Raw genomic sequence first — 22,320 nt, 5'->3', positions numbered from 1 at the left:
CCCACAACAGCCAACGCTGCCTGTGTGGTGAGGAGCCTTGGCTCAGGGGCAGAGCATCTGCTTTGCACGCAGAGATCGCAGGTTCTGTCCCCGCTTTCTCCAGTTAAAAGGAGGCTGTGGCCCCGTCGAGTCCCTGCCTTCAGTCAGGGGAGACCACTGATTGGCTGGTTCTGGCACGGAGGGAGGGGAGCTGTGGTTTCCACGACAAAGCCAGGCCCATTCATGCGTGAGGCTCCACACAAAGCAGAGGAGCTTGTCCAGCAGCCGCCGCTGGTCAGCAGGACCACAAAGGGCTCCGTCTGTTCTATTAAAAGGCAGCGGGGAGCAGAGACTGCAGGAGAAGACGAAATGGGCCCTAGCCCAGTCCTCCTGATCCGAGGGAGGGCCCAACTGAGAATGTCCCGGTCCTGCCTCTGAGTGACAGATCAGGGGGCCAGGAGGCGAGACCCTCCTGGGGGGCTCTCTCGGCCAGGATCTCATTTCTGGCAGTGGCGAGTCGCGTGTTTCCCAGGAGCCCACAAGCCGGCAGTTCCCACGATGTGTGTTGCAAGTGGGAAAGCGTGGGGGTTCCAAGGGCTGTCTAGTCCCAACCCCCTGCACAATACAGGAAATCCACAACTACCTCCCCCACCACTTCCCCGTGGCTCCTCCTCCCCTCCCCTCTCTGCCATGGCTGCACAACTCTTCAGTGGCCTGTTCCTTCCCTCACCCCCTGTCCCCTTCCCCGGCCAGAGGCCAGAAGAGGCATGCTGCTGCGTGTGCTGAGGGCGCTCTGCTCTGCTGCCCTCTCATGCCTGGAACCTTCCCCCAGAAACCCGAAGCATCGGGGTTTGGCAGGGCTGCCAGGCTCAGCGTCCCCCAGTGGAAGGAAGGGGCAGGGCGCTCGTCCCTTGTGTTGCCCTCGAGGGCTCCGTTTCCCCAGGGCAGCATTTGGGGCGGTGGCAGAAGGCAGGCAGGCAGGCAGGCAGGCAGAGGTGTCACACTGGACTGAGGCGCTGCCTTCCAGTCCTTCCTTTTGCCAGTGAATCCTTTGGAAGAGCCCGGCATGCAGGGAAAAGCCCCACGGGGCTGCTGTGTTGCCTTGTGGCTCCCTGGTGTCCCTGCAGGAGGAGGCCTTCCTCACCTGTCTCCATCTGGCTGATGGAAACTCAGCTGGGCTGAGTTTTCTTCTGCTGGAGAGAAACTGCGCCCTGCAGAGAGGCAGAGGAGTCTCTCCCCTTCCCTCCCTTCCCTCCCCTTCCCCTCCCCTTCCCCTCCCCCCCTGCCCCCCCCAGGCAAGAACGTCTTGTGCTGTCTTCATGGGGGCAGCTGGGTTGGTGTGCAGCAGAAGAGCCAGACTCAAGTCCAGCAGACCTTGCAGACCACCCACGTTCCCAGGGCAGAAGGCCTGGGAAGGCACAGCTCCCTTTGGACCCCTTCTGCCCTGGGGAAGTGGCTGGCTGTGAAGGTGCTGCTGACCTTGCTGTGATGCAGCCGCAAGTTGGAGTTTCTGGGTACAAAAGGCAGAGGTATCTTCATGAGACTCTTCAACGCCCAAGGGTGGGGGTGGGGGGGTGGATGAGCTGTTGAGCGAGTGAGCGAGCGAGCCATCCTCAGAATCCCCCCCCCCCCCCCCCGGTTGTTGCTCTTGCAGCCCTCTGTGCGTTTTTCCGAAGACACTCTGGTCCGCAGTGAGGATGATGAAGAGGAGGAGCGCCGTTTCCCAGCAGGGAAGCAACGATTGATCCGCAAGGATACCCCCCACTACAAGAAGCACTTCAGGATCGCTCAGCTGCCGCAGCCCGAGGCAGTGGTAGCCCTCTTGCAAGGGTTGAATGCTGATGGGGGGGCCCCAGCACGGGAGGAGGAGCCGTGCAAGAACGGGTGGGAGGAAGAGGAGCCCCAGAACGAGCCCCTGGCTGCTCCGTCCTCTGTCAAGGTAGGCTCTGGGAGGCGGGGAGGGAGGGGCCGCGGGCAGGGAGGCACTGCTGCCTTCCTGCTACCTACAGCCAGTGTCTCAGTCCCCCCTTTCCTGGGGCTCTTCTCTGATGCCTCCTCCGTCCAGGCCAACGGCCCGTCTTCCTGCTTGCTTGCTTTCTGGGCTCAGCCGTGCTGGTGTGAATGGAAGGTGGAGAGGATCTTTTCTGCTTAGGCTAAAGGCACGCTCATCCTGCCCTGCCTCTCTTGCCCAGCAAGGGACCTCTGCCCCAGGCCTGTCTGCTGGGCGTGGGCCAGCCCCCTGTGAGGCCGGGAGGAGTTCCTCCGAAACAATAGCACTGTCCTTCCCTCCCTCCCCCCGCCCCCAGGGTTCTCAACCAGGGGTAGGCACTGGGTAGGGAGAGGATTCAACACCCCAGGAGTAGTTAGACCTCACCTCGTGAAGTTCCCATGCAAGGGATGCTTGACACAGTCCAGCTGCCACGGGAATGATGTGGTCGTCTGAATCCACCCCGTTCAGCTCCCTAGCAAAGAGTGCTCCTTTCATGTACTGCCGAGGACGAACTTGAGCCCTGATTCTTGGGTTGTCGGACTGTGGCTTGTGCAATGAGAAGAACCAGTGAGGGGAGAGAGGGAAAGACAAACCCTTCGGTGTCTGTTTCCCACCTCAGTGGTGAGCCCTCTGTCTGTCTGTCTGTCTTGTCTGTCTGTCTGTCTCTTTCTCTCTCTCTCTCTCTGATGTGGGGCACTTGTTGGTGGTCGGGGCAGGGCCTGTCTGTCCGTCTGTCCATCTGTCTCTGGTGGCAGTCTGGTCCTTCTCCACTAATCCGCATGCCTCTCTCTACTGGTTCCTGTCCTAACAGGGGGTGTCGTTTGATCAAGCCAATAATCTGCTGATTGAACCTGCTCGCATTGAGGAGGAAGAGGTCTGTACGACTCCCAGAAACAACAACCCCCTGCCCGCCTTCTCTTATTCTCCCCCGCCCCCTCCTTTTTCTTTGGGACTTCTGGGACCCCACTGGCAGGGACTGCTCCTGGCTCTCCTCTCTTGCCTTCCTGTGCCTCAACAGGGGAGTGGGCTGGGCAGCTGGTTCAGCTCGGGCGTCCATGGCAGGGGCGTGGTCAGCATGTCAGGTCCGAGTTTTTTGACAGGAAAATCCAGAGACGTGTCGTGTAGTGGAAGAGTGACTTTTACCTCACTTGGAGATTCCTCTGTGTTTCACATGTGCTACCTCAGGCGCACCTGAAGTATTTCCAGAGTAAATAAATAACCTTGAAAACAGCAATATAAAAACCATAAGAACATAAGAACAAGCCAGCTGGATCAGACCAGAGTCCATCTAGTCCAGCTCTCTGCTACTCGCAGTGGACCACCAGGTGCCTTTGGGAGCTCACATGCAGGAGGTGAAAGCAACGGCCTGCTGCTGTTGCTCCTGAGTACCTGGTCTGTTAAGGCATTTGCAGCCTCAGATCAAGGAGGATCAAGACTGGTAGCCATAGATCGACTTCTCCTCCATAAATCTGTCCAAGCCCCCTTTAAAGCTATCCAGGTTAGTGGCCATCACCACCTCCTGTGGCAGCATATTCCAAACACCAATCACACGTTGCGTGAAAAAATGTAAAATATTTGTAAAAGACAGAAAGAACGGTGCAGATGAGGAAAATCTGTATTTCCAGACATCAAAGCAAATAATATTGGGCTCAGGAAAGTCCTTTCACTAGTTGCATAATGAGACAGGTGGGACACTTAGAAAGAATTAAGAACCATGAGGTGTTAAAAAACACGTAAGGATGTAGACATATCATGACTGACCTGTAGAACATCATGGCCAGGACACTTTCTGCAGCAACAGAGCTTAACCAAAAAAGGGGTCCCCAGGCATGTTTTGTAAGGTGGGGGAGTGATTTCTGGCTGCTTCACAACGGGGGAGGGAGAAGGACTGGCTGTGATTCACTTGTTACAGTTTAAATATTATACAATAAAAATAATTTTGAATCAGTGCATTGTCGAAGGCTTTCACGGCCGGAATCACTGGGGTGTTGTGGGGTTTCCGGGCTGTCTGGCCGTGTTCCAGTAGCATTTTCTCCTGACGTTTCGCCTGCATCTGTGGCTGGCATCTTCAGAAGATGCCAGTTGCCTGGCATTCCTGCAGGAAGCAATTAAATTGATTAAAATGCCAGGCAACTGCTATGCAGATGCCCTCACTAACTGACTATGCAATTTCAGTGTACATACGTATGCTAAAATGGATGGATTCCACTTATGCAAATCACACTTGCTAATTGCACCCTTTATAGTTGTTAACCAATGCAAATGGTTCTTTCTCCCACCCTGGACATTCCACAGGTATATATACTCCACACCATCAGATCCTCTGAAGAGGCCAGCCACAGATGCAGGCGAAACAGGAGAAAATGCTATTGGGACACGGCCATACAGCCCGGAAGCCCCAGAATGCCCTAATTTTGAATCAGATTGACTCAACCCCTGGAATGAGCCGGGGGGGGGGGGGCTGCTTGCAGCTCTCCATCCTTCCAGCTACCAGATGCAGAGTCTCTCTCATCTTATCCATTCTGCCCGTGATTGTCCTCTCCTTTTGGAATGTTTTTGCAATGTGGAGGGGTGGGAGAATGCCGTGGCTGAACGGCTGCTCCTCTGAAAGGGCCCAAGCCAGGAGCCCCCCTCCCCCTCCCCCACCCAGCCCCCCACTGTGAGGCGGAGGGCCTGCCAAGGGAACCTATTGGTGCGGAGGGAGGGGGCTGAGCAGAGGTGAGCCATTGGCTGCTCCCTGTGTGAAAGAGGGCCCTGGGCCAGATGTGTTCTCGATGGGGAGTCCCTTGGGCACAGGGGCAGGCGTGTGCTGCAGTGGAGTCCTGGGCCACCCGGAGCCTGGCTATGAATGCGGGGTGGGGCTGCATCAACCTGAAGGTTCCTGCTTCTGTGGCTGCTAGAGGGGGCATGTGACAAGAGCCCCCCCGGGGGGGGAGGATGTGTGTGTGCCCCCAGCCCCTCCATTCTGCTGTTCTGGAGCCCTTCTTGCTGAGCCCTGTTTGCCTCAGCTTGGACTTGGTCTCCCCGCTCCCCCCACCCCTCCCCCCACCCCGCCGGGAGCTTCTCTTCAGCCAGGGACAGATGAATATAGCGCCCAGCATCGCTGCTCAGAGACCTCCCCTTCGTGCGCTTGGTGGCTCACTTGTTTGGCATGCGTTGCCTTGGAGAGGCTGCTGTCGTGTGCCCTAGCTGGGACCTGTGCTGCTGCAGACGAGGCCCAGATGCCAGCCGGCTGACGGTGCCAGTGGGAGGTGCCCTGCCTTGCCCCTGGCGCGAGTGAGAGTGACAAAAGAGTCTTCCTGCTGGGCTCACTCCTGCCCTTCCCTGGCCAGGCCCCCAGGAAGTGGGAGTCTTTTCTCCCAGGATCCCTCCCCTGGCTGCCCTGGCTGTTGCCCCCTGGTGAGCAGGAGACCCCCCACCCCTGCCCCTGGCTGCGCTGGAAGCGGGCAGCTCTGGCCCTGTGGGGGTGAGGAGAAAGGGGCCCGAAGCGAGGAGCAGCTTTGGCCCTGAAGGAGCCTGCCTCGCAGCCGTGCAAGCCAGACAAGGACTGTGGAGCCTCTGAGGGGAACCGGGAGGCGCTGCCTCCTCGTTTGTGGGCCCTGTTCTAGAGCCGAGTCCTCCTTGGCTGGTCGGCCTGTCATTCTGATCCATCCCAGCCAGTCTTTGGGCTGATGTCTTTGCTGGAGACGTCCCACTTCCTGGGCTCGTTATTGGGGGGCGGGGTTACATGTAGTCATATTCCTCTTGCTGGGACAGGCGGGGGGGCGGGGCTTGCCCAGTGTGGGGGGGAGGTGGAGGGCTAGTATGAGCTTTGACGCCTGGGGCCTTTTAAGTGGTTGTGTTCCATGCTAGGCTGCAACTGGTGTGTGTGTGTGTGTATGTGTCTGCCAGCCACCCCCTTGCACACGCTCCCAGGCAGTGTACCCGTACCTGTGTGTACCTGTGCTAGATGAGCCCTTCCCCTCGTGTGTCTCCGCTGCCAGCCAGTGGCAGAGATGGCTTGCTTGGCCCTGGCCGTAACCTCATGCCTTTTTGCTTCCAGCTGACTCTGACCATTGTGCGGCAGACGGGGGGGCTGGGCATCAGCATCGCAGGGGGCAAAGGCTCCACCCCCTACAAGGGAGACGACGAGGTAATTGCCGGGGGGGGGGGGCTGGAGGGTCCGGCTGCTCGGGGGAGACGGTGGCTGTGGCCCTGGAGCAGCTCCTGGGGGTGGCGATCGGGTCAGGAACCGGGAGCAGCGAAGAGCCAGGATTCTCTGCCGCTTTGCTCTTTTTTCAGGGTATCTTTATTTCTCGTGTGTCAGAGGAAGGCCCGGCTGCGCAGGCGGGGGTGCGAGTGGGAGACAAGCTCCTGGAGGTGAGGGGCCCTGGGGGGGCGGGGCCGTTCTGGCCCTGGGCACCATGCCCTCTGCAGGCCAGGCTGGGCTGGGCGTCTCTGCGGGGCCCGGTGCTGTGGCTGGCAAGTGCCACTGGCCGAGTTGGGCAGGGAGGAGCAAACTGAGTGGGAGGGGCACTGCTGCCGTGCGTCCCCCCTCCCCCCTCCGCTGTTCTGTGCTGTGCATGGAAGTCGTCCTTCCATTTGCGACAGCCCGCCAGGCTGTCCCCCTCTTCTCCACCCCCACCAAGGCCCTTCTAGGGTGCCCTCTCTGTGCCCGGAGAGGTGCCCCGTTTGGCCCTGCTGATTTCTGGGCAGGGGGCTGCAGACTGGGGGGTGCTGCTGCTGCTGCACTTGCCCTCACTGGCCTGCCGAGGAGAGAAGCCGCCGTGGGTCTTCCTCCCAGCAGAGCGCCATCGCAGGAGCCAGCAGCCGCGGTGCTCAGGTGTCAGCCTAAGTCCTGCTGTCCCCCCTCTGCAGGTGAACGGTGTCTTGCTGCACTGTGCCGAGCATCACGTGGCTGTGGAGGCACTGCGTGGCTCGGGCAGCACCGTCTCCATGACCGTCCTGCGGGAGCGGATGGTGGAGCCCGAGAACGCCATCACTGTCACGCCCCTGCGGCCCGAAGACGACTACAGCCCCCGGGAGCGACGAGGGGGGAGCCTGCCCTTCCCCGAGAGGCCGGAGGGAGCAGCCCCCACGGAGCGGCTCTCTGCCTGCCTGATGCGCAACGAGCGGGGGCTGGGCTTCAGCATCGCCGGGGGCAAGGGCTCCACGCCGTACCGGCCAGGGGACACGGTGAGCAGCAGCAGCAGCAGCAGCGTCGCCGCCGCCTCTCGGGCCTGGCAGGGGGTGGGCTGCTGGCACAGGCCGTGGCCGTTGGGTGACATCTGATCCCTGCCTGGCTGCTTATTCTGGGCTGCGTGCTGACCCTGGGGAAGAGTGTCCAAGGGGCACCGGCTGGGGGAAGGAGCCTCTTGTGTGGTCAAGGCCAGGGAGGTAGCCTGACTTGCCTCGTTCTCCCAGGGGATCTTTATTTCGCGGATCGCAGAAGGGGGTGCGGCACATCGGGACGGCACCCTGCGTGTGGGGGACAGGGTCCTCCTGGTGAGTTGAATCTTGGGGGAGGGAGGGTTTTCAGGCAAGGGGGAAGGGAGAGTGGGCCTCTTGGCATGGGGGGTGGGCTCTCCTAGGAACCAAGTTCCCCACTCACTGCCTGGCCACCGTTGGGCCGTTCCAGCCTTCAGCTAACGTGTTTCCCGCTTGCCCTGGGAAAGGCCGAGCTGAGTGTAGCCACTTGGGTGCTGGGGAGGCCGACAGGCTGCTCTCTGCTGCTCTGTGCCTCTGAATGTACCATGCGAGGCCCCGTCACGGGCTTCCCGGCCGCCTTGCGTGATACGCCCGTAGTTCTGACCCTTCCTTCCCCGCCCCCTGATCTTCCTTCCCTTGTGGCTTATGAGTCCCCTTCGCTTGCTTGCTGCCAGTCGGAGGGGCTGTTTCTCTTTCTGCTTGTGCTGGAGGGAGGTTTCTGCCCAGCAGCCCCACTGAGGATGCCTTTGGGGGCTGTGGGCCTGCGTAAGCCCCGGGACGGGCTGATCAGTGCTGGCTTCTGTCTGCCTGCCCGCTGCCTGCCCCGCGTTCCCTCTGTGCCTTCTGGCCCTCTGCGGTGCAGGCAGCTTCTCTGTAGTGGGTGCAGCCCAGGGGTGAGGGAAGGGGCTGCGCCTGGCGCTTGGTAGGGGGGGTGGGGTCCTGGATCAGACCCCTCCGAAGAGGAGTTGTCTCCCACTCTGCAGGACCTTTGGTGCCCTTGCCCTGAGGCCCCACAGATGGGCACGGAGCCTCTTGAGGCTGGTGCTGTTGGGGGCCACAGAGCATGGGCTGCCTCACCCTGGGGCTGCCTCCTGGGCCTGACCCTGTTTGGCCCCATTCCAGATCAATGGGGTAGACATGGCAGAAGCCAGGCATGACCAGGCCGTAGCGCTGCTTACCGCCACCTCGCCCTCCATCATGCTGCTGGTCGAGAGAGAGGCCGCCGCTCTGCCCGGCGAGGGAGACCAGTCCTCGGGGCAGCGAGTGCGGGTCCACTCTCCCCCACCCCCCACCCAGCAGGGAAGCCCGCCTGAGGAGTCCCGCCGGAGCTGTCTGCCCCAGTCCCTGGAGAGCCAATACCCCGTGGAGGTAGGTGAGCTCTGACTTGGGGGGGGGGCAGGGGGGGGCTGCCTTGTGCCGTGACTCATTCTGGGCCTTTGGAACCCCTTTGAGGATAAAGTGGGATTGGAAACCTGCTCCTCCTCCCCCCCCCCCCCCCCCCCTGGGAGACATCTGCTGCTGTCTGAGGCTCTGACTTGGGAAGCAACCAGGAGCCCTGGGCCTGTTCGGGCAGCCCGTGTGTGCGTGCGTGCATGCTTCTGGTCTGGCCACCGACTGAAATGAGTCCTGGGGCCAGTTTCAAGTCCTCTCCAGCCCCCCGGGATACATGCAGCTTTCTAAGTATGTCCCACCAGTGCCTCCCTGTCTCGGGGGCTGCTTCTGTGCCTGAGTCCTGCAGGGCCCGACGGTGCTGTGTGGCTCCCGCCTCTCTCCACGTGATGGCTTCAGGCTTCCCCTTCCGTATCCCACCAGTTTGTTCTTGCCCCCCACCCCGGTGCCTTTTTCTGTGCATGCAGGAAGTCTGCCTGGTGAAAGCAGGGGGCCCCCTTGGACTCAGCATCGTCGGGGGGAGTGACCACTCCAGCCACCCCTTTGGGATCCAGGAGCCGGGCGTCTTCATTTCCAAGGTGAAGAGGAGGGCAGCTCCCTGGGAGAACGGGGCGGGAGTGCCTTGCACTGTGCCCGCCCCCGGAGGTCAGGTTGGCATGACTTTGGGCGCCAGGCTCTTGTGGGCACTCCTCTGCGCTTTCAAAGGACTGCTGCCGGCTGGCAGTCTCCCACTGGCTCCATCGTCTTGTTCTCATGCTTTGCCTCCACAGGTGATTCCACGGGGACTGGCGTCCCGCAGTGGGCTACAGGTGGGGGACAGGATCCTAGAGGTGAATGGCATCGACCTCTGCCATGCTACCCACCAGGAGGCTGTGAGTGCCCTCCTCTCCAACACGCAGCAGCTGAGGATGGTGGTCAGGCGAGACCCACCCCCACCTGGGATGGAGGTAGGTGGGGCCACGCTAGGGGAACATCTTGCCCCTTCCTGGCGCGTGATGGGAGGGCAGGCACTGCCACTGCTTCTGCCCTTCCAGGAAAGTGGTTTGGTACCTCTTGTGAATTGGGACTGGGAGATCTCTCTCCGTTTTCTGGAGACAGTGTTGTCGTCTCATCCCTTCTGCCCCTGGCTCCAGGCACTTTTCACCGCTGGGGTTAAGAGGGGTATTTGTCTCTCCCTCCCACCCCCCAAGCTGCAGCCAATGAGTTACTGTCAGCAGAGCGCTCTGTTCCTGAAGGGGGGGGGAGGAGGGGGGTCCGTGCTCCAGGGCCCCCCTCCCTGCTTGGCAGGATGTTCTCCAGCCAAGTGCGGCTAGGGCTGCAGAGTCTTGCCTCCCGCTGATTTGCCACTCAGAAGAGCCGTGGAGCTGCCTGGCTGCTGGCTCCGGCGAACTTGGAGAGGTAGAGAAGCAGCTTTGCTCAGGCAGCCTCTCCCGCCCCAATCCCCCCCTGCTCTCCCCACGCCAGGCCTGACCCCCAACACCTGCTGCCGCCCTTCTCTCCTCCATGTCCGGAATGGGAGGAGGAGACCCGCCTCTGGAGGGGTGGAGGGGTCCCTGGACCCCCAGCGGGGGAATCTCCTGGCCTGCCCAGGCTCAGATGTCTTCCTTGCATTGGCAGGAGATCTGCATTGAGAAGAGGCCCGGGGAGAAACTCGGCATCAGCATCCGTGGCGGTGCCAAGGGCCATGCAGGGAACCCCTTTGACCCCACAGACGAGGGCATCTTTATCTCCAAGGTACCAAAGGGCCCCCGTTGCCTCCCGCTCTTTGCCAAGGCCTCCCAACCCCCTCCCCAGCGATGCCGCCAGAAGCCTTGGCCACGAGCCCGAGGGTGTATTCCACCCAGACTGCATCTGGTGGGTGGTCTGTGGGTGAGGGTGGGCGGCATTTCGGGATTGAGTCCAGCCACGTAGTGGGAACAGTTGTAGCTTTTGCTTCAAACAGCTGGTGAACAAGCGCCTCTCCTTTCAGGGCTGTGGGAAGGGAGGAAGCTGGTCTCAGGGCTGCTCCTTCCACTGGGGTTGGCTCCCTTCTGCTGTGGGAAGAGAGCAGCTCGTGCAGTCAGTGGAAGGGCAGGGCTGGGGAGACCGCAGGGAGATTCCCTGTAGAATCGGGGGGATCTCTCCCGGGCCGCAGGGAGGCGTTGAGGCCTTGAGTCTGAGGGCCTTTCTGCTTCGCATTCTCCAAGCACTGCTGGCTTCGATCCCTGGGGCGCAGGGGCTGAGCTGGTTTCTTACTGAAACACAACCCCACTGGCAGAAGACTGCAGACAAATCGCTGATGTGTTTGGGCACATTTATCTGGAGCCTGGGTCCCTTGGTAGGCCTGCGAGCACTGCCAGTCTTGGGGGGGGGGGGGCTCTTTCTCCCTCCTCCGCAAACCCTCAAGCAACGGCGCCTCCTGCCGGGGCATCTGGCCCTTTGCAGGTCAGCTCTACGGGTGCTGCGGCCCGTGATGGCCGGCTGAAAGTGGGCATGCGTATCCTGGAGGTGAACCATCAGAGCCTGCTGGGCATGACCCACGCCGAAGCGGTCCAGATCCTGCGTGCTGTCTGTGATTCTCTCCTGGTGCTCGTCTGCGATGGGTTTGACCCCAAGGCTGTGGCTGCCCTGGAGGTGAGTCGTGGGCTCGGCCGTGGGCTGCCACTTCCTCACGTTGAGCTGGCAGCCAAATGTCACACGACCGTCCCCTTCCTCTTGCAGATGTCTCCTGGGATCATTGCCAATCCGTTTGCGGCTGGCATGGGCCGCAAGAACAGCTTGGAAAGCATTTCCTCCATCGACCGGGACCTCAGTCCAGAGGAGCTGGACCTGCTGCAGAAGGTGCTGGGCCTGGCTTGGCTTGCAAGGGGGAGGGGACAGGGTGGGGCTGCCACCCCTGTTTCCCACACCCGAGACCATCCTGGTGGGAGAGTCCACCTGCAGAGGCTCACGTGGCAGGGCTCTGACCCCCCACCCCTTTGTCCCCAGGAGATGGAGATGGTGAGGGAGACGACCCAGTGGGAGAGGGAAGAGAAGGAGAAAGTGGTGAGACCCTGTGCCCACCCGCCCTCCCTCCCTCTCGCTCGCTCGCTTGCTCGCTCTCACCATGCTGCCCCACCCCCAGGGCTCCGGAGGTGCCTGCACTCCCTGCAGGCTGCCCTGTGCCCCCCCCCCACTTGCTGTACTGCTGAGGCTTCTGCTTTGTGGCTGAGTAGAGGCCCTACTCAGAGGTACTGTCGAATCGGGGCCTTCTGCTCGGTGTGCTCGTGGGGGTGGGGGGCTCCTGCTGCTTGTCCCCTGGCCGCTGGGTGGCTTCTCCCCTTTACTTGTTGTGGGCCAGCCTGGTCCCTGCCGGGGGCTTGCGTGCTCTCTTGGTGTCGTGTGGGGCACGGCTGAGGCATTCAGGGGGGGGGAGGGGTGCTCTCTGCTCTGTGGGGCCCTCCCAGCAGGACTGCAGGCCCAGGCACTCCGCTGCAGTCTGTTCTGGGAAAGTTGCTTACGAGGCAACGGGGGACAGGCCAGCTTTGAGTCTGGGGTCAGGAGCAGAGGGCTGTGGATCTTTGTCATCACTCAGAATCTGCTGCCATCCCTTTGCCTCTCTCCACTGGGACCCGAGGATCTTCTGTCTCTTCCGAAGAGACTGGAGCACCTTCAGCATCCCCGGCCTTTGGCCCATCACTGAGGGGCAGGAGGCTGTAAGAAATTGTGGTGGTGGGTCAGGTTTCGACCGTGCGCTGTGTGATGAGCAAAGGGAGCCTCGGGCTCTTGTGGTGGCCCAAGCCGAATTGTCTCTCAGCCTCACATGGCGATGGTTGTAAGCCATTTGGGGGAGGAAATTAGGCCATCGGTGCCAAAGGGGGACTCGTGGAGGGAGCAGGAAATCGGTGGCCTTCCGTTCTTAGGTGCCAAGGAGATGCTTCCGGTTGCCTGCAGTTCCGGTTCAGATGGGTTCGAAGAGGACCTTGGAGCCGCGGGCGGGGCAGAGCGGAGGCCGCCTGGGTGTGCCCTTTCGCAAGAGCCCTTGAGCTCAGGGGTGAAGGGACAGAGGCCTCCCCTCCCTCCCTCCCTCCCTTGCACCCAGCCAGTGAGCGCCAAAACCCTTGACTGCCTAGAGGCGGCTGCGGCTGCGGCTGCGGCTCCCTCGGGCAGGGGGTCTTTCCCAACTTGCAGGCCCGAGTGTGGCTGTTGGGGCTCTGGCCAGGGGTGGCTCCCGACAGCTCCTCCAGAGATATGCTTCCTCCCCCACCCTGGTTCTTGGAAGCTGTGCTGGTGCTTGCCTTCTGCACAGGCCAGCCTGACCTCACTGGAAAAGGACGAGAGGCTGTTTTTTGGATGGACGCTCTTGGGCTGCTGGACTCTGCTCCCCGCCCCCTTTTCTTTTTGTGGGCTGCAGCTGTTCTTTCCTGCAGCCCTGCCCTTCTGTCGTGCCCCCATCGCTCTCCTTCCTTTGGAGGCACATTGGCTCCCTCGGTCCCTCTGGCCCCCCCGCACTGTCTGCTTTGGCTGGCACTGGGATGCCAGAAGAGCAGCCGGCCAGTTGCCCCACAGGGCCAAGCCAGAGGGCATTGGGCCTGAGCTGCCTCCCAGCCCTGGCTTTCAGGGGTACGAGGAGGGACACGGAGCCACCAAAGGGCCGCTCCTCTCTGAACCTGCCTGCCTGCCTCCCCTCTTCTAAGGCTGCCGGTGCTTGTGGCCGTCCCGAGATCCTCGGGCACATTTTCATCACTTGCTGAGTAACAAAGTACTTTTTTTTGTCCATCATGGATCAACTGCTCATCACTCTTGAGTTTAGTATTCTGAAGAGGGGGGAGAAGTTCTCTTTCTCCACCCTGTGCCTGGTTTTATTAGTCCGTCGTAGTCCTCTTTTGAATCGCCTGAAATGCCCCAGACTCCCCAGACTCCAGTCCTTCAGCCACGGAGAGCCACTGCTTGGGACATGTTTGGGGGGGGGGAGTGGGGGGAGATGCTGCTGCTGCTGCTGTTTGCTTTGCTGGGCTGAGGGTTTCTGGGACCCTCTGCAGTCCTGTAACTGGATTGCTGTGGTGCTCTTCTTCTCCCCTCCTCCCTCCCCCCCCCCATTTGCAAAGGAAAGATTGAGCCAGATGTGTGGCATCCGTTCACTGAGAAAGGCTGTCTGGCAGGTGGCTCTCCTTAATGGCCTCTCAGTGCAATCCCCCCCCCCCACACACACACACACACAAACACACCTGGTGGCTGGTCTGTGTGCTCTGCCTGCTACCACTGGAGCTCAAGGGCACCTGCTCCTCTCTCTGCCCTCCTGCTCAGTGGCATCCCTGGGTCCAGTTCCCGGCAGTTGACCCCTTCTCTCTCTCTCTCTCTCTCTCTCTCTCTCTCTGGTTCTGCCTGTCCCTGGGAAGGAGCGGATGCGCAGGCAGCGGGAGACGGCCACGCAGCTGCTGGCGGAAGCTCCAGAGGTGAGCCTGGAGAGGAGGGAGTTCTTCCCTGGGTTGGGCTGCGGCTCTTCGTGGCCCTTCCAACCCTTCCGGTTCTGCTCCCCTTCCGCAGGACATCAGCACCGAGCCCCTGCAGCTGGATTACCGCACCCTGGCAGCCCTGCCCAGCAGCGGCCTCCCAAAAACTGCCCGCGGTGTAAGTGGAAGCTCCTTTTCTGCGCCAGCCCAGGGCAGGGGATCTGTTGTCCAGCAGGTTGTCGGGCTGGAGTGGGAGGAGCTCTTCTGGCTGGTCTCATGGTGGGGCAGGCCAGTGGGGAGGAGGAGTGCAGCCCCTGCAGGGGGTGGGTGGGAGGTTCCAGCTCTGCTTCTTCCCTCCCTCGCAGGGCAGGGGGCAGGCAGTGTTGGTGCTTGTCTTGCTGTAGCCTCAGGATTCCTGGACAGCAGGATCAGAGCAGCTGTTGGGCTGGACTACCAGGCCCTTCTGAGAGCCTGCCTATACATGGAGCTCTCCACCCCACAGTCCTTGGCGCTTGTGGGACTCCGTGGTTGTGCTGTCCTGCAAGGGCGTGCGTGCAGAGGGCCTCGCGTGCGGCCAAAAGAAATGCAGGGTGACCAAGGGGGAGGCTGGCCAAAGTTGGCCCCTGGGCAGGGAGAGGGGGTGCGCGAGCCCAGGAGGGCAGGGCTGGAAGAGTCACGGGGTGGGACGAAGGAGGGGAGAGAATGCCAGGGGTCCAGGAAGGGGGAAGGGTTCCTGGGTGGGGTGTGTCTGGAAACCTGATCTGCGGCCTGTGTGGGACACCTGTCCATCTGTGTCTATTTCTGTTCTGCCTGGGGAGGCAGAGGCTGGGCTGGGCTGGAGAGCCTGCCTTTGTCTGCAGCTGCTGGGAGTCTCCTCCTCCCTCCGGCCCAGCACGGACGGGGCTCTTTTCCTGGCACGAAAGCAGGTAAAGAGCATGGGGTGGGGGTGGGATCTGTGAAAATTGGTTCTGTTATCCGTTGGCTTCAGTCTCTGTTGTGGTCACCTGAGAGCCTTGTCGGCTGATGGAAAGGAAGGGGAGTTCGAGACCCTCAGGGCTCAGGGTGTGTGTGTGTGTGTGTGTGTGTGTGTGTGTGTGTGTGAGAGAGAGAGGTGGCATCTCTGCTAAACTGGTTGAGCTCAAGAGACGTTTGTGAGCAACCTTCTAGAAGATGGGCAGTGCGGGGCCCCAGTCACACTGGTGAGTGGGGCTGGTCCTGTGTTTCGTGACCCACCTCTCTGACTTTGCCATGGAAGGTGGCATTCCGTGTTCTGGGTCAGACGGGCAGAGTGTTCTGTTGACTACCGCAGTGGATCTGCTTCAGTCTGTTTGGAAAGCTTTGGAAGCTGCGGCCTCCTCTGCAGCCCAGCCCTGGCAGGCAGTCCTTTGGGTGGGAGCTGCGGCTCAGTCCCAGAGATGCCTTCGCCCGTCAGGACTGTAGACGTCAGCCGGGTGAGGAGAGGAAGGGTTGTGCAGCCTTGGCCAGAAGTGGCTTCTCACAGGGTCTGACCTGTGGCTCACCTGCGCCCCCACCTGTGCCTCCGAGGCGGGGACCCTCATGGCAGCTGGGCAGGGAAGCTCTCTCTGTGCAACCTGCTGCTTTGTGTCAGGGAACCAGCAGGGCTGCCTGGAGCGCCCCCCTGAGCTCTCTTGTCCTCTGCCCAGTGGCCCAGATCTCCTGACCTCCCCCTCTTCCTCCTCCTCCCTCCTCCTCCTCCTCCTCCTCAGCTTCCCTGCTGTGAAATGGAGAGGGATTCCCAGGTGCCGCCTGCACCAGAGGCTGCAGTCATCCATCACGCCCCCACCTCAAGCCCAGGCCTGATGAGCAGCGTAGCTGGCGTGGCAGACAGGGCTTCCCTCGTGGAGCGGGACCAGGATGAGCAGAGTTTGGTGGACTCTCAGCCCATCCCCTTCAGCGCCAACCCCTTTGTGGTGGCGAATCGGCAGGGCAGAACTACTGGGAAGGCGTGCTTGGGGGGTCCTCCCCTTGGCTACGGCCAGGGTGGGGTCCTGAGGACCAGTCTCTACGCCAAGGCAAGCAGCTTGGCCTGCTGCGTGTGGAGGTGCTGCATGCCGCTAACGTGACGGGCTCGGGGTCTTGCTACTGACCAGGCCTGGGAGTGTGCTTGTGGGGGGAGGAGGAGGAGGGCGCTCCAGACCACTCCTCCCCCCTCTTCTGACGCTTGGGTTTGAACCTTTTCCTCTGTGCTGCCTGAGTGTGCATGCCTTCGAGCGGGGCAGGAGCTCTGCAGATCTTACGCAGGCATTATGTGTGTGTGGGGGGGAGGGGGGGATATTCCCCAGACTTGTTTCCCCAGGGCCAGGGGGTCAACCTGATTCCTGGGACCGGGAAATGTGTCTGACTGCCAGAGGAGGACGAGTCTTGAGATCTCTCAGCTCTCATTCCAGACTGCCGGGGATCTGGCTGCTCTGGGTTCTGAGATCTGAGGTTGTCTCGGCCTGCCCTTTCACGCATGAATAGGTGTGCTGGAAGCCTGCTTTTTAAAACAATGGAAGCTGGATTCTGTTCCCTTCTGTCCCTGCACACATCCCACCCTGGAAATGAGCTGCTTGTCTGAAGGACGTGGGGGACTCGAAACAGAGGCTTGCAGGAGAGAGGAAGATGGTCAGAACTGGGCTGCCCCTGGCTGCTGGTGTCTGGCAGAAGGCTCCTGCCAGAGGGCTTCGGGGGGCCTGCCGCAGGGCCCTGGGCACGTGTGTGACCTGCTAGAATTTTGCCTTGGTTGAAGGGAGGGGGCCGTGGAGCCAGTGGGTGCCGTGGTTTGTTTGTCCAACGGGGCTTCTGATTGGCCACTGGATGTCTGGTTGGTTGTGCAGGTTTTTTGAGGGTTGCTTTGGCAGCAGGTGCCCCCCCCCCCCCGGGATCACCCCCACGGAACTGGAAGGGCACGCAGGGAAATAGTTGCAGTCAGTATGTTCATCTGCAAAGGCATCCTGCTCAGTAGAGTCCCTGCCTGACTCGTGGGGTGTGCGTGGCCTTTGCTCCCTGACGTCTCGGGGCTGACTCTGCCTCCTGTGGCAGCCATGTTGTGAGCGCATCTGCCGCCCAAAGGCCTCTGATGTGGGCAGCCCCTCTGCTTGGCATGTTGGGGCTGCTGGGGTCAGGCTGCTTGACGTGCCGGTGCTGCATGCAGCCCTCCTGAGCAGCAGGGGCAGCTGTTCTCTCGGGAGCTGGGAGTTGACTCTGCTCCCCATGGGTTGCAGCGCCCTGTCTCCAGGGGGGTTGGTAAGCAGCCTCCTCCCTTTGCTTGTAGACGCTGGCCGGGGAGACTGAACTGGACACCATGCAGCGGGACTCTCCTCACTCTCCTGGAAGCCAGCAAGTAAGCAGCGCTGCTGCTGCGGGGGGGGGGGGGGTCTGTCTCTGCCTTTCCTGCTGTGTTCAGTCAGCCTCTCTGGTTCTCTCTCTGGGCCTGCCTCTCTCCAGCCACCTGCCGCCCCCCGGCCTGCCCACCTGGTGGGCAGAGAGACCCGTTTTGTAAGTGCCTGGGTGTGCTGTGCCACGCTCCAGCTCCGCTTGTTTGAGGGATGTGTGTGTGTGGGGGGGGGGGGCTGCTGAGTTGTGTGCTTTGAGGGGAGCACCCTTTCTTCCCCACCTCTTGAGGGTGTTTTGCTGCTGCTGCTTCTGCTGCCGCTGCCGCCGCCGCCTTTGCTGCTTGCATCCGGACTGGCCTTTCGACTGGCCTCGGGCAGGAGAGCTTCTGACCGAAGACCCGCAGGGGCTTGGTGGTGCTCTGGTGGAGCCTCTGGTGCTGGGCTCCAAGCTAGCTGGCAAGCACTAGTCCCGTGGGGTGGGGCAGAAGCCTGGGTGGGGCCGTGGGGCAGAGTGCTGAGGCCTTCCTGCTGACTGGACTGTTTGCTTCCAGGCTGCCTTGCACTGTGTTCCCGCGCACCCTGAGAGCCTGTCGGTGAGTCCCTGGGTCCCCAGCAGTCTGGCGGGACTTGGCCCTGAGTCGCCCTGGGCCTGGGGCTCCAGAAGGGTGGGTGGGAGGGAGGGAGGGAGGGAGGGTGCTGTTTATCTGCCTGCAAAGGCACCAGCCTCTTTTTCCCACCCCCTTTGCACAGACTAAGCCAGGGACTATCCAGCCTCTGTCCCGGATGCGGCCACCACCAGCCGCCTCAGAGGGCAGGGACAGCCCCAATCCGTTCCAGCAGCCTGAGCTGTGCTCCAGCACCCACAACTCCGTAAGTAAGCCCATTGGCTTCCCTTTGCCTGCACCGCAGCACCCCTGCCCTGGGTGGGCCTGAGCCGCTGTGGCAAGACATTGCCCTGGCGCTGTGTTCTGAGCGGCGTCCAGCGCTTAAGAAGGCAGCTCTCGAGGGCCCGCCCCCTCGGCCCCGCTCCTCCCCACGGCCTCAGCGCCTTCTCCTCTCTGCCTCAGTCCCCCACGCCTCCACCGCCAGTGGAGATCTCCCTCAACGCCAAGCAGGCCTACAAGGCCTTTGCAGCGGTCCCAGCTTCATACCCAGTCCTGGAGCCGGAGGTGAGTCGGGGAGGGCTTTGGGGTGGGGCTGTTTGGGGGCAAATCAAGAATGTTATGCAGTTCTACAGCAGTGTTCCCCCCCCCCCCCCCCCTTCTGTCCTTCAGGAAGTGCAAAGCCAAAAAGGTCTGGAGAAGCCTCAGGCTCTGTCGGAGGTGAGTCCTGCTGGGGGACAGCTGGGGGGGGGGTCTGGGCACCCTGCCGGAGGGGAAGGCTGCAAGCGAGGAAACATGCGCTCTGCTGCTGCCCCGCCACTGCTGCAGGTGCCTTCGCTGGGGAGCTCACACAGCCCAGAACAGAGATCCTTCCGGGAACGGCAGAAGTACTTTGAAGTGGAGCTGAAGCAGCAGCCGGCAGAGAAGCCCCCCAAGCGGGTGTCCTTGGTTGGAGAAGAGGACTTGAAGAAGATGAAGGAAGAGGAAGGTGAGGGGCTTGGGGGGAGGGAGGGAGGGAAGCAGCCAGGCGCTGCTTGTGCCCCGAGGGCAGTTGCTCTTGCTGTCTTGTCCTGGGGCTGCCTTCCTCCTGCAGCAGCCTGAGGGGGGGGTTCTGCCAACTGAACTGTGCCCCCTATCTCCCCGCCCCCAGTAGTGAAATAGATGTCTTCACTAGCCCTTCTTCCAGGGGGCTCAGGGCTACTCATGCTTTTATCCTCACACCAAGCCTGTGAGGTAGGTCAGGCTGAATGACTGGTGCTTGGTCACCCAGTGACCTCGATGGCCATTCACAGCCAGGTCTCCCCAGTCCTGGTTCCTCACCGCTCCTCAAAGAGCAGGTCTCTTCCTTGGCCCCCCCACCCCCTTTTGCACAGCCCCCCAGGAGCAGTGGCTGGTGGCGGCCATGCCTAGCAGGCTGGGCTCAGGCAGGCTGTCTGGATCAGGGCTTGCTCAATAGCAGCCCGCTGTGCCCTGTGGGTTGGGGTGTGGAATCCCGTGGGTGCCCGAGGGGCATCACCGGACCGGGCCAAGGAGGGGCGCGCCTGCAGTCTTCCTTCCCCTCCGACCTGCATGGAAATCCAGCGTGATGTGCTGTTTTGGTGTCATTTGTGTAGATCCCAACTTTTGTCAGGCTGGTGTGTGGGGGGAGGGGGGCGGCTTTGTCTCGGCTTTGTCTCAGAACCCTCTTGAGGCTGGAGGGGAAAACTCCTCCCTCGTCCTCATGGGCCGAGTACAGTGGCTGCTCTCTCCCAGGTGGGTTTGCTTGTGTGACCCTTGCAAAGTGGGGGACTTCCCGTTCCCTGTTGAGGCCTCTTGGGATCTCACTGCAGCTGAGATGGCTTGATGTGCGGGTGGAGTATCGCCGTTCGGCTGCTTAGAGCTGCCACAGGTTCCCCAGGGAAGAAAGCTGATGAGGGGCAGCCCAGTGCTGAGATGGGGGGTGGGGGGGCGGCGGGGGGTGTTGCCATGTGTACTGGTCTTCTTCAAGGTGGAGCCTCCCTTTGGATTTTACTCCCTGCTCCTCTGGGATCGCAGAACCTCTCCCTGCCCAGCCTTGCTAGTCTGGAGGATTCTTGTTGGCCAGTCTGCAGTCGGGGTGGAGTCTGGGGCACTTCTGTTCCGGGGCAGGTGTGGCGAGGAGGGGGGCAGGCTGTGGAGAAGCCACTGCCACTGTGCCTGCACTCAGGCATTTCTCCTTCGGCAGCTCGCAAGATCCAGCAGAAGCGAGTCCAGCTCCTGGAAGAGGAGGTGGAGGCAGACGAGGGTGTGCAGTCCAGCATCCTGTTTGAGGGAGTTGAGTACAAGGTCAAGAAGCAGGACGGAAAAGCTTTCCTGTCCCCAACGGCGTGGTGAGCTGCGTAGCCTGATCTCTGCTGCTGCCCTCTGAATTATCTTGCCTTTGGCAGTTGGTTGTTCGCGTTGTCTTTTAATTCTGTACTGTGTCCTTGGTCATGTTGATGTATGAGAATGCTGTATTTATGCTGTGCGCCCACGCAGTGAACCTGTGATGCTCAGGCAAGCAGGCAACGGTCCTCGTTGGCCATCCCCTCTGCTGTGTCTGTGGGGGGTTCATGCTTTCTTCTCGGAAGAGATTCTCAGAGGCTCATTCAGCTCACCTTGGCCGTCTGTTGTCACTTCTCACGGCTCTTTCCTCTTCTGCCAGGGACCCAGAGCCGGCTGATGGACCCGCCGGCACTCAGAGGAACTCCCTTGAGGAGAGTTCGAGGCCACCGGAGCAGCAGCCCCCCTCTATCTCTGGGTAAGAAGGGAAGTGGAAGAGGGGAGGCGCCCGTGCTCAACCTGGTGTCATTCCCTGTGTCCTCCTCTGCGAGTAGGCTGAGTCCCGTTTATCCCAGAGGGGGAGAGTGGAGCGTGCCGGTGAGGACAGCCAAGGCAGAGCGGCGGCATCAGGAGCGCCTCCGAATGCAGAGTCCGGAGCTCCTCAGTGCTCAGGAGGCAAGGGAGCTTTCTCCTGCAGAACGGCGGGCCTTGGAGGCTGAGAAGAGAGCCATGTGGCGAGCAGCCCGGTAGGTGTAGAGGGGAAACACGGGGAAGGGCCGCTGCACACCCACCCACCCACACTCAGGCAGACTGCCTGCATGCGGAAGCAGTCCTGTAGGGGGCGCGGGTGAGGTATCTGTCAGAACCTCCTTCTTGCTGCTGCCATGTCACCCCCCCCCCCCCCCCCGGAGTTGTCTTGGATTAAATTTGAGTTTGATTCTCAGACAAAAGTACTTCTTCACTCACTGAGTCATTACATTATGAAATTCACAGCCAGTGGCTATAGCAGTACAAAACTTGAGTCCAGTGGCACCTTTAAGTACCGACAAATTTTCCCAGGCTAGACACTTCCATGAGTCAAAGCTCATTTAATCAGGCAACGCAGTGTCCGTAGCCACGGCTTTTAGGGCAAGTGAGTCAGAGCTGTGGAGGAGGAGGGGTCCACGAGGGGCTGCTGAACGTGGTGCGTAAAGGGAGCCTCCAGAGTCAGAGGCCTCAAACCTCTGACATTCAGTGTGAGGAGGCAACATTAGGAAGAGGCCTTCTGCCCTCTTAGGTGCCCTGTCTAAGATTGGAAGGGATGTCATGGTGAAGAGGGAGCGAGCTTGTTTTCTGCTACTCCAGAGACCAGGATGGGGAGTAATGAATTCAAGGTGCAGGAAAAGAGATTCCACCTAAACATTAGGAGTACGTTGATTTTGTGTTCCTGCATGACAGAGGGTTGGACTCTACGGCCCTGGTGGTCTCTCCCAACTCTATGATTCTCTATGATTCTATGAATGTGGAGGTTCCCTTTGGTCACCATGACTAGTGACCACTGATGGACCTCTCCTGCATGAATTTGCCTATGCCTGTGGCCATCACTTTGATCTCTGGCAGTGAATTCCACATTTTAATTACTTGTTAAGCGGTAAAGAGGTATTTTCTTTAGTCCACTTTGAGCCTTCAGGCCCTCAGCTTCATTGGATGCCTTTGGGTTCTAGTATTCTGGGAGAAGGAGGCAAAGTTCTGCCTTTCCATTGCCTGCACCCTGAACCTGCTATCATGTCCCCACTTAGTTGTCTCTTTTCTAAACTGAAAAGTTCCAGCCTCCTCTGCCTTTCCTCCCAAGGAAGGTGCTTCGTCTCTGTGACCCTCTTCTGCATTTCCCTCAGCGTTGCAAGGTCCTTTTTGAAACTTCTTTCTGGGTGAACTTCAAAGGCATCATCAGTTGTTGCTCCAGCTCCTTTCCGAATAGCCCAGCTGAGCACTTTTGGCCGTCCTTTTTGCATTCCTTTTCAGTGTTCAGCTATCCCATCTAATTTTATTATCTGCCTCCTCTGATTAATTATTAAATAGTCTCAAGTTCTTGTGTTATGAAATTGTTGCATGATCTTCCTCTCCAAATCCTTCCGTTTTATTTTGTAATTGTTAATGTGCTGCTTCTG

At 60.6% G+C, this 22,320-nt stretch overlaps 1 protein-coding gene across 10 annotated transcripts in view; it reads left to right on the top strand.

The window, feature by feature from the left end:
* Positions 1-22,320, top strand: part of SCRIB (scribble planar cell polarity protein) — a 63,316-nt gene that overhangs the window by 33,451 nt on the left and 7,545 nt on the right. For 3 of the 10 annotated variants that reach the window (XM_048482657.1, XM_048482653.1, XM_048482658.1), the window contains exons 15-40: positions 1,634-1,918; positions 2,781-2,843; positions 6,012-6,101; positions 6,251-6,328; positions 6,827-7,144; positions 7,373-7,453; positions 8,279-8,524; positions 9,013-9,123; positions 9,316-9,492; positions 10,163-10,279; positions 10,970-11,158; positions 11,246-11,365; positions 11,513-11,569; positions 13,903-13,959; positions 14,051-14,134; positions 15,684-15,989; positions 17,231-17,299; positions 17,404-17,454; positions 17,843-17,884; positions 18,042-18,161; positions 18,359-18,460; positions 18,566-18,613; positions 18,722-18,881; positions 20,097-20,241; positions 20,556-20,651; positions 20,728-20,919. In XM_048482657.1, coding sequence (XP_048338614.1) covers positions 1,634-1,918; positions 2,781-2,843; positions 6,012-6,101; positions 6,251-6,328; positions 6,827-7,144; positions 7,373-7,453; positions 8,279-8,524; positions 9,013-9,123; positions 9,316-9,492; positions 10,163-10,279; positions 10,970-11,158; positions 11,246-11,365; positions 11,513-11,569; positions 13,903-13,959; positions 14,051-14,134; positions 15,684-15,989; positions 17,231-17,299; positions 17,404-17,454; positions 17,843-17,884; positions 18,042-18,161; positions 18,359-18,460; positions 18,566-18,613; positions 18,722-18,881; positions 20,097-20,241; positions 20,556-20,651; positions 20,728-20,919 — 3,404 coding nt within the window. Of the gene's footprint in view, positions 1-1,633; positions 1,919-2,780; positions 2,844-6,011; positions 6,102-6,250; positions 6,329-6,826; positions 7,145-7,372; positions 7,454-8,278; positions 8,525-9,012; positions 9,124-9,315; positions 9,493-10,162; positions 10,280-10,969; positions 11,159-11,245; positions 11,366-11,512; positions 11,570-13,902; positions 13,960-14,050; positions 14,135-15,683; positions 15,990-17,230; positions 17,300-17,403; positions 17,455-17,842; positions 17,885-18,041; positions 18,162-18,358; positions 18,461-18,565; positions 18,614-18,721; positions 18,882-20,096; positions 20,242-20,555; positions 20,652-20,727; positions 20,920-22,320 lie in introns of those variants that run through there. The other 7 variants (XM_048482656.1, XM_048482655.1, XM_048482654.1 and 4 more) reach the window with 7 other exon arrangements.

Source organism: Sphaerodactylus townsendi, unplaced genomic scaffold, assembly GCF_021028975.2.
Source record: "Sphaerodactylus townsendi isolate TG3544 unplaced genomic scaffold, MPM_Stown_v2.3 scaffold_19, whole genome shotgun sequence".
Taxonomy (NCBI): Eukaryota; Metazoa; Chordata; class Lepidosauria; order Squamata; family Sphaerodactylidae; genus Sphaerodactylus; species Sphaerodactylus townsendi.
Note: the sequence above shows the minus strand (reverse complement) of the source record. Positions and strands in the feature narration are given on the sequence as shown.